Raw genomic sequence first — 9776 nt, forward strand, 5'->3', positions numbered from 1 at the left:
TTCTCTAGAATTTCTTAATTTCATGGCTAAAGAACCATTAATATGCTGTTATTAACTAAACCTATAACTCTAACCATGACCCATCCCCATAAACTGCAGATTATATCTATCCATATGTATTAGTGGAGTCCTGGTGTGGCGCTGTGGGCTAATGCGCCAGACTGCAAAACTATTTGAACTGCAAGTTCGGTGGTTCAAGCTCACCAGCTGCTCCTCAGAAACCCTGTACACGGTTGCTATGGGTCGGAATCGAATCGACGGCACGTAACAACCTATGTATTAGTATTAACTTGATGGCATACAGTAACAACACACACATACATGTACCCATATGGTAACTCAGCTTTGATGTGTAACGAAGTTCCTGAATTCAAGACAGAAAACCCACCAGACACCTTGCTTTTCCTGCCCTCTTGTCTAAATCTATCCCTGTCCCTATATTGTTGATGCCAGAACAATCATCCATCCTGTCATTTCAGAGAAAGCTCAAGTTATCTTGGACTCTTTTTTTCCTCATTCTGACCCACCAGCAAATCTTGCAAATTCTACCTGCTAAACATGTTCCTCTGTAAGATTTCCACTCTAGTTCAAGTTTCTTCTACCTAGACCACTGGAATAGTTTCCTAACTGATCACCTGAGTGCCATCGTTTCCTATCTATAATACATTCTTCATTATGCAGCCAACTTGATCTTTTAAAAACCTAAATCATATCATGTCTCTCCCTTGTTTAAAACCCCACGACGGCTTTACTGTTGTTGTTGTTGTTAAGTGCCATCGAGTCACTTCCGACCCATAGCGACCCTGTACAGGGTTTCCGAGGGTATAAATCTTTACGGGAATAGAAAGCCTCATTTTTCTCCCGCAGAGCGGCTGGTAGTTTCGAACCGCTGACCTTAAGGTTCGCAGCCCGATTCGTTACCACTACGCTACTAGAGCTCCTCACGATGGCTTTATTATTGTCCCTAAAATACGAACTCTGTACCTTGCTTATGAAGCCTTGTGATTTGGCCTCTGCCTACTTTTCCGTATCATTTCTTAGCATACTAACCCCTTAATTGCTATCTCTTAGCAATGCTTGACTTCCTTTGATCTCTTATGCTAACCTTGATTTTGCCTTAATGTCTGTGCATGCTCTGATCATGTAAGTTCTTGTTTCTGAACATATAATACGGTATCAGTCTAAGAATTATCTTAGAACTTACAGGTTGCCTCTTTTATTTCCTTTATAGTCCTTCTCATGATCTGAGATCTCATGATCAATCTTACCTCCCCATTTCCAAGCTCTTATCTGATTTCTGTTCCTTTAGCTTTGCCTTTGTCATATGTCTGGTTCCTTTCACTTAGTACAATTCTTTAAGATTTATCCATGTTGTTATACATATCAATGCCCACTCATTTTTACTGCCAACCAGCTCTCCTTTGTATCTCAATGTGTTCATCCATTTATCAGATTACAGACATAGAGTTATTTCCAGTTTGGGGCGATTATGAAAAGTCATATAACCAAGATTATGTAAAAAAGTAGCACAGTCATATAAACAATCATGTACAGGTCTTTGTATAGACAAGTTTTCATTTCTCTTGGGTAAGTACTGAGGAGTGGAACTGGACAATGAGACCAGGTATGAAGCAGAATGAGTACTTGGCTGAGAACCAAGAGGTTGGTGGTTCAAACCCACCAACTGCTCTGTAGGAGCAAGATGTGGTAGTCTACTTTCGAAAGGATTTATGGCCTTGGAAACTCTATGGAGCAGTTCTACTCTGTCCTATAGGGTATCATGAGTCAGAATTGACTTGTTGGCATGGGTTTGGAACTGCACAGTTGGATGTTAAGTATATACATACAGCACAAGAAACTGTCAAATGATTCCCTAAGTAGTTGTGCCTTTTTGAATTCTATGAGTGATGTAAGTTCTAGCTGCTCTAAAATCTCATCAGAAAACTTTGTACTGTCAATTAAAAAATGTTTAGCTTCTCTGTTGTTGTTGTTAAGTACCACTGAGTTGGCTGATTCACAGCGACCCCATGGTGTGTTTCTGAGGAGAAACTGGTAAGTCTGAACCACTTTGGAGTTCAAACTGATCTTCAGGCTCAATGCTTATTCTACAGTGCCACACCAGGACTGCTCCTAGTAGGAATTAAAGGAGCTCTGTCATAGTGGGCTTTGTGGGCTTTGCAGTGGGCTGCTAACCATAAAGTTAGCAGTTCAAATCCACCAGCTGATCTGTGGGAAAAAGATAAAGCTTTCGCTCCCATAAAGATTTACAGCATTGGGAACCTTATACAGGGTCGCTATGAGTTGGAACCGACTAGATTGCGCAATGGCACACTACTATCGGGAGTGAGAGGGAGAAGGAAAAGGGGATTTAATGGTGATAGAAAAATCACATTAATAAAGAGTAGGATTGCACAGCTAATTATTATAATTAGTATCAATTATACACACCTGTAAAAAGATGAATTGGTAAGCATTGTACACCACCACCAGTAAGGAGGATGCAGTACCTCATTATAGTTTTTAATTTGCATTTCCTTAATGACTAAGGATGCTGAGTATCTTTTCATGTGCTTCTTTGCCATATGTGTATGTTCTTGATAAGGTATGTGTTCAAACTGTTACGCTATTTTATAGAGGTTGACATGATCTTATTTATTTATTTACATACTTTTCTTTCCCACTAGAATGTAAGGTGACAGCATGGACCTTATCTGTTTCTTGTTATTGTCATCACTATTCAATAGTGTTTCATAAGTGGTCATCAAGTAAATACTTTAATAAACAAATTAACTAACCCATTAAGAGCATGGTGGCTCCATATGATAAGCACTGGCCTGTGAACCACTAAGTCAATGGTTCAAGCCCGCCAGCCGCTCTGCAGAAAGATGACGCTTTCTGTTCAAAGATTTAAAGTCTTGGAAACTCTACAAAGGGTCATTAAACAAGGAAGAGACATGGTATGTTTTTAAAAGCTCACACTGGCTGCATAAAGAATGTATAACAGATGGAAAAGAGTGGCAGTCAGGTGACCGGTTAGGAAGTTTTTCCAGTGATCTAAATGAGAGAGAGACTTGAGACTTGAGTACAGGTTGATCCAATTCGATGGCACTGACCCAAAACAACAACTAACCCATTTTTCATTTTTTTCAGACAAGGAAATTACATCTAAAATTAAACTGTCCAGTGTCGTATAGCAGGAGCTCTGGTAGTGTAGTGGTTACATATCGGGCTGCCAACCGCAATGTCAGCAGTTCGAAATTACCAGCTGTTCCGCGGGAGAAAGATGAGGCGTTCTGCTCCCGTAAAGATTTACAGCCTCGGAAACCCTGTACAGGATCGCTGTTGAGTTGGAACTGACTCCACGGCACACAGCCACCACCACCACCAATGTCGAATAGCAGTGACAGAGTTCAGGTTAAAATTCAGTGCTAATGCTTTGGGGAGCCCTCCCCCCGCCCCCGAAATACCAGGATTTTAAAAACTAAAATATTGTTGTTACTTCAGTTTAAAGGTATGGACTAATTCTTTTTATTTTTTGCACACTTGGTACCTAGCTAGCATGTTGTTGTTTGTTATGTGCCGTGGAGTTGGTTCCGACTCATAGCGACCCTGTACAGGGTTTCCGAAGCTGTAAATCTTTACAGGAGTAGAACGCTTCATCTTTGTCCCCTGGAACAGCTGGTAGTTTCGAACTGCTGACCCTGATGTTAGCACCCAATAAGGGATAAAAAAGTAAAGGATTAAGATTGTTTCAAATGTTGGTGAGGATTATAAAGATAGAGAATCTTTGCTAGGTCTAGTAGATAATTCTAAGAATGTTCATAGAGCTTTGCTCACTTTATTAGATGTATCACTTCAATAAATTAGAAAAAAAGACATGCTATATAAAAAGAAAAAGGAACTTTAACTGACCCTTATAAGTCTTTGGAATGCTCTCTACCTACACTATTCAACTCGGCTGCCAACAGTAACATTTAGCTATTAAAATAAAAACCTCAGCTCCTTAGTTACAGTAGCTACATCTCCAAGTACTCAATAGTCACCTTTGTATTGCACAGCACAGAAAAAGAGCATTTAATCATTGTAGAAATTTCTACTGGGACTACTGTCTCTATATAACAGTTCATTCATTAATGATCTAAACATTATTCTCCTAAATTATCAGATTTTTTTCCTACTACTAATCACTTTTTCCTCTATTCCTTTAGCTAACTTTTGGTAGCAACAAAAAAGAATGACGAATGAAACACATTCTCCACATGCTATCTCTGATAAAAAATATGCTGAGTCTAACTCACATGTTGTAAAGCTTTAGCATGATAGAACATCTACTTACCGCTAAGATCATTTATCTGGTTATAGGATAAATTCAGTCTAGTAAGATTAATTAGTTCTTCAATTCCTAAAACAAAATAAAACCTTTGTAAAATTTAAGGAATTAATTAATTAAACATATTAACTAAAAACAATATCTTCAAATTGTTTTAAGTAAATTCAGTCTGTTAAAAGGTTTTCTTTTCTGGTAATTTTGAAAGCAATTTTATTAGAACTTTGAAAAAATACTTTAAAAAAACTGATGCTTTTTCTGGAAGGGCATTTTTACGTATAATAAATTTTAGGGTAAGTTTTCAGAAGCTTAAATAAGATCTATTTTATCCTTTGGGGAAGAAAAATGACTTAAATATTCTGCGTATGCCACATATTACATGAAAATCACTTACTAACCTTCTATTCTTGTGATTAAATTGCAGGACAAGTTCAAAGTACATAGATTGGTCAATGTGCTTAGCCCTTCCATTTGACTTATTTGATTAGATGACAGATCTAAATGTTGTAAATTCCAAATATGATCAATGGCTTTTATTTTGGAGATATTATTGCAGTGAAGATTGATGGTATGAAGAGTTGAATCTAAAGATAACTCTGATATGCTACAAAAGAGAATACATATTATCCACAAGTAAAAATCACAACCAAATAATTAAAGTTAATAAAATTAGTAAACAATATCATGATAAATGGAGGAAATAATGAAGTTGTCAAAGACTTCATCTTGCTTGGCCTCATGACCAATGCTCAGGGAAACAGTAGTCAAGAAATAAAATGACGTTATTATTAGGCAAATCTGCACAAGTATTATCTACAGTGTTCAAGAGTAAAAATGTCACCAAGAACTAAGGTGCACTTAACACAAGCCATGTTATTTTCAGTTGCCTCTTTAGCATGTAAACACTGGACAATGAATAAGGAAGACCATAAAAAATTGATACATTTGAATTAGGGTGTTGGCAAAGAATAATCAAACTACCATGGACTACCAGAACAATCAAATCGGTCTTGGAAGAAGTACAGCCAAAGTGCTTCTTAGAAGCTAGGCTGTCTAGGAGTGTCTCACATACTTAGGACATGTTGTCACATGGGACAAGTCCCTGGAATAGGACATCATGCTGGTAGAGGATCAGTGAAAAAGAGGAAGACCCAGGAAATGTACTGAAACAGTAGCAACAATGGGCTCAAACATAACAACTGAGAGGATAGTGCAGGACTAGGCAGTGTTTTGTTGGTGAATATCAGCCGCATCTACCAACAGAGAGAAATGTGCTAATTCTTTCTAGAATAAACTCCTTTCTACTTGTGCTAGCCTTGAAATATATGATACATGTATCACATGAATCAAGATTTTGGCTCATTTCACAACAACAACATATAGACAAGAAACCCACCTAAAGAGGCAAGTGGCCCTGGGCATTCCTAGTTTCTATGTGCAAAGTCATCAACATATAGAGAAGGCAGTCAATAACTGAAAAAGCTCCAAAATCAGAATGTCAAACTTGCATTCTACCATTCTGTGGCTGTTATTTAAGCAAATGACTTAACCTGAGTCTAAACTTCCTTTATTCTCACATTAATACAGCAGTCTTAGTTTACATATCATTTAATCATATTAGAAATGAAGAAAACGAAAAATAAGAAACCTGATCAAATTCTTATAGTTATTATTACATGAAAGAACCCAGGTATAAATCCATATTGTAGGTTATAACCTTACTTTCTTCATTGCTATAAATGGCTCTAATCCAGTATGCAGTTGAACTCAAAATAAATTACTTTTTTTGCTATATCTGGAGTTCTGTTGAGGCGCTATAGGAAAAGCACTGTCCTAACTGTAAGGTTGGCAGTTCAAACCCACCAGTTGCCTCCTTGGAAATCCTATACAAGGGGTTACAAGTTGGAACTGACTTGACATCACTTAACAGCATTGGTGTATTAGTGAAAAAGTACTTGTCCTCCTTGTTAAAATCTGGAATGTACCTTCCCTAAGAGAACCCATCCCTTCCTCAATTTTTACAATTTACAACTGGAACCTCTCAAGAAGATAGTTCTAAACTGGAAGCAGGAACTACAGTGCACAAAGTTCAGAACTTCTAAATAGGTGACTGAGACGTGGTCAGGAAAGGGGACATACAAGGTCATCTGTCCAAGTACTGGTGCTGTTAGTTGCTGTCACGTAGATCTGGACTCATGACAACTATGTGTGCATTGCAAATTACTCCATAGGGCTTTAAGGGTTGTCACCTCTTGGGAGCAGATTGCCAGGCCTGACTTCCTAGGTGTCTCTTGGTAGATTTGAACTGTGAACTTTTCAGATAGTAGTCAAGCCTTTAACTGTTTCTGCCACTCAATTATTGCAATAGTTATTGTAGAAGCTACAATAAATCTACAAGAAAGTTCATCCTGGCCGTAGAGAAGTGAGAAGCTTAGCAGTCAGGATTTGACTGTAGGTTTAAAATGAATTCCAGTTTATTCCCAAAGCAGCATGACATCTCAAATAGTAATATATTTTACATGTGTCATAAGGTCAGAATGAAGCATATAATTCCTGGTGGAAGGGAAAAAAAAAAAAGCATTTCCAAATTTCAAACTGCTGTTGTTGTTAGGTGCCGACTCATGTTATTGGTTCATAATGCCCCTACGTGCAACAGAAAAAATCTGCCCGGACCTGTGCCATCCTCAGAGCCTTTCCTCTGTTTGACCCAGTGTTACAACTACTATGTTAATCCATCTCACTGAGGGTCTTCCTCTTATTTGATTACCCTCCACTGTGCCAAGTGTGATTTCCTTCTCCAGGGACTGGTTCCTCCAGATGACATGTGCAAAGTACATGAGACAAAGTCTCACCATCTTAGCTTCTAAGAAGCATTCTGGCTGCACTTCTTCCAGGATATACTTTATTCTTCTGGAAATCCATATTTAATATTCTTCACCAATAACATAATTCAAAGGCATCAATTCTTTTTTGGTCTTTCTTATTCCTTGTCCAACTTTCACATGCTTACTAGGTGACTAAAAATACAATGGCCTGAGTTAGCCTTCAAATTGACATCTTTGCTTTTTTAACACTTTAAAGATATTTTTTGAAAAATAGACCCAATGCAATAAATCTTTTTTATAAATTTCCTGACTGCTGCTTCTATGGGTGTTGTCTATGACCAACTAAAATTAAATCCTTGACAACTTCAATCTTTTCTCCATCTATCAAGACATTACTTATAGGTCTAGTTGTGAGGATTTTTGTTTAATGTTGAGGTGTACCATACTGAAGGCTGTATGTAGTGATTAAAGCACTTTTCAATGATCCAGCTTGCTGCCATTTACTGAGCTCTTGGTCAAGAGCTTGGCTGCAAACTGAATGATTGAAGGTTTGAGTCTACCCAGAGACACCTTAGAAGAAAAACCTGCTGATCCATTTCTAAATCAGCCAATGAAAACCCTATGGAGCATAGGGCTTTCACTGACACACTTGGGGTCTTCATGAGTTGGAATGAACTGGAACCACTGCAACTGTTTTTTTGGTTTATTTAGTGCCAGATCTTACCCTACCAACACTCTTAATGACAATCAATTATTTTCTAATAATAGGACAGATACTGTGTAGTAGAAAAAGCAGACTTTGAAATTACACAGAAATGGGTTGGAACATGAAATAAGTCACTAGTTGCATGAAGTCACGCAAGTTAGATTCTCTGAATCTCACATTTGTCGCTTGTGAAATGAGATTTAGTGTATAACCGAATTGCTGTGAGGACTAGAGCTAACGTACATAATTTGCATACACAGTGGACACACAATAAATGGAGTCTTGGTGTGGAGCTTTAGGATAAGCACTGGACTGCAATTTTGGTTTTAACAGCAAGGTCAGTGCTTCAAACGCACCAGTCGCTCCTTGAAAACTCTAGACAGGATCACTGAGTTGGAAGCAACTCGATATGGCACTTAATAGTATCATTATTAAATATAAGAATTCCTTTTAAGAGTCTTCCTGGGGTCTCATAGCAAAACTGTAGATCAGGGTCACGGTAAATGCTTAGTCAGTACTATGGTTCACATGGTTGAGTGCCTTAATCACATTGATTAAGGCACTAAACAAAGGGACAGATAAGCCTGCTTATGGACCTTCTTGCAGCTAAGGTTGGCAACAATATGTCACTGTGGTAAGAAAGGAAGTGAAAGGTAGGCTGGGACCAATCAGTAAAGCAGAACCAAAAGCTTTGCATACTATGCACAAGTTTGTTCGCACTGCATGATTGAGCGGAACTTCCGGTGGTCTACACATATTTTAAAAGTGCACGGATATAGGTATTGTAGTACTCTGTAGAGGGGAAATAAGAACGGGTATAAAAAGAATTGATAAAGAGAAACCAATAAAGTTCAGAGACCTTTGCTTCACAGCTGCCAGAGCTACTATACTGCCACTTATCATCAGGGTAAGAGGAACAGAGAGACAAGACAGATTACAATCACAGGGCATAAGAATAGCCCTAAGAACCAGTAAATAAAACACAAAACGAAAGTAGGGTGCACTGGTCAGAGGTTGGTGGAGAGCAAGGTCCTGAGACAGAGGAGGCTCCAGCACTTGGGCGTTGCAGTTTTGACAGGGTGACACCAGAGGAAACCACACTGCGTTTGTTTCGTCCGGGTAACGCAACCTCCACTGAGGGTCCCCTCCCGCCCCCACGACTCAGCCAGAGGGGTGCGCGGGACGCTCCGGGCTGCGGAGCGCCCTTTACCTCCGCAGGCCTTTGTCCAGGAGGCACAGATCTCCGCAGCTGCTGTCACCGTCTTCATTTTCAACTTCCACAGCCACCGCCGCTTCCATGGCACCGGCGACGGGGAGAAGGGTCTCAACCGGCTCCCAGCGCTGGGTCCATGCGAGAGCCCGGACACGCCTCCTGGGTGCGCGGAAGTCGGGCCGAAGTGGGTGGAGCGAGGACCCTTCCTCTAACCGACAACCGGACACTTTCCCGCCTAGACGGTGTCGCAAAGCTGGAATCCTGATCGTTTCCACCAAGAGCTTTCCGTACTTTTACGGCATTTGATCCTCACTGTCGAGGCTTGACGTAAAGAGACTTCTTGCTAGGTATAGGGTTTTTAGAGTAGCAGCGGCTTAACATCGTGTCGTTGGTCCAGGTGGGGCGCTGTATTATTAAGTGCTGGACTTGTACCACAAGGTTGACGGTTGAAACCCATCTGCTTCCCAGAAACCCTATACAGGGTCACTATGAGTCGAACCGATTTGATGGCACTTAACAACAAAGTGGGCTGCGAGTTAGACTCAAGGCCAACAGTTTGAATCTACCAACTGCTCCTTAGGAGAAACATCAAGCTTCCCGCTCCCATAAAGAGTTACAGCCTCGGAAACCCTATACGAGGTCCCTATGAGTCCGAATGGAATCCACGGCACCAACCACTCACTACATGGATTTGGAGTGTTTATG

The 9776-nt window shown here is 39.8% G+C and overlaps 1 protein-coding gene across 1 annotated transcript in view; it reads right to left on the reverse strand.

Annotated features, from left to right (window-relative positions):
* LRRCC1 (leucine rich repeat and coiled-coil centrosomal protein 1) overlaps positions 1 to 9332 on the reverse strand; it is a 62833-nt gene extending 53501 nt beyond the window's left edge. Inside the window, exons 1-3 of the mRNA XM_006859243.1 lie at positions 9069 to 9332; positions 4726 to 4931; positions 4337 to 4402 (exon numbers count right to left, since the gene is read on the reverse strand). Coding sequence (XP_006859305.1) covers positions 4337 to 4402; positions 4726 to 4931; positions 9069 to 9157 — 361 coding nt within the window. The 5' untranslated portion in view covers positions 9158 to 9332. The remainder of the gene's footprint in view (positions 1 to 4336; positions 4403 to 4725; positions 4932 to 9068) is intronic.
* Positions 9333 to 9776: the final 444 nt, after the last annotated feature.

This window comes from Chrysochloris asiatica, unplaced genomic scaffold (assembly GCF_000296735.1).
Source record: "Chrysochloris asiatica unplaced genomic scaffold, ChrAsi1.0 scaffold00031, whole genome shotgun sequence".
Lineage (NCBI taxonomy): Eukaryota > Metazoa > Chordata > Mammalia > Afrosoricida > Chrysochloridae > Chrysochloris > Chrysochloris asiatica.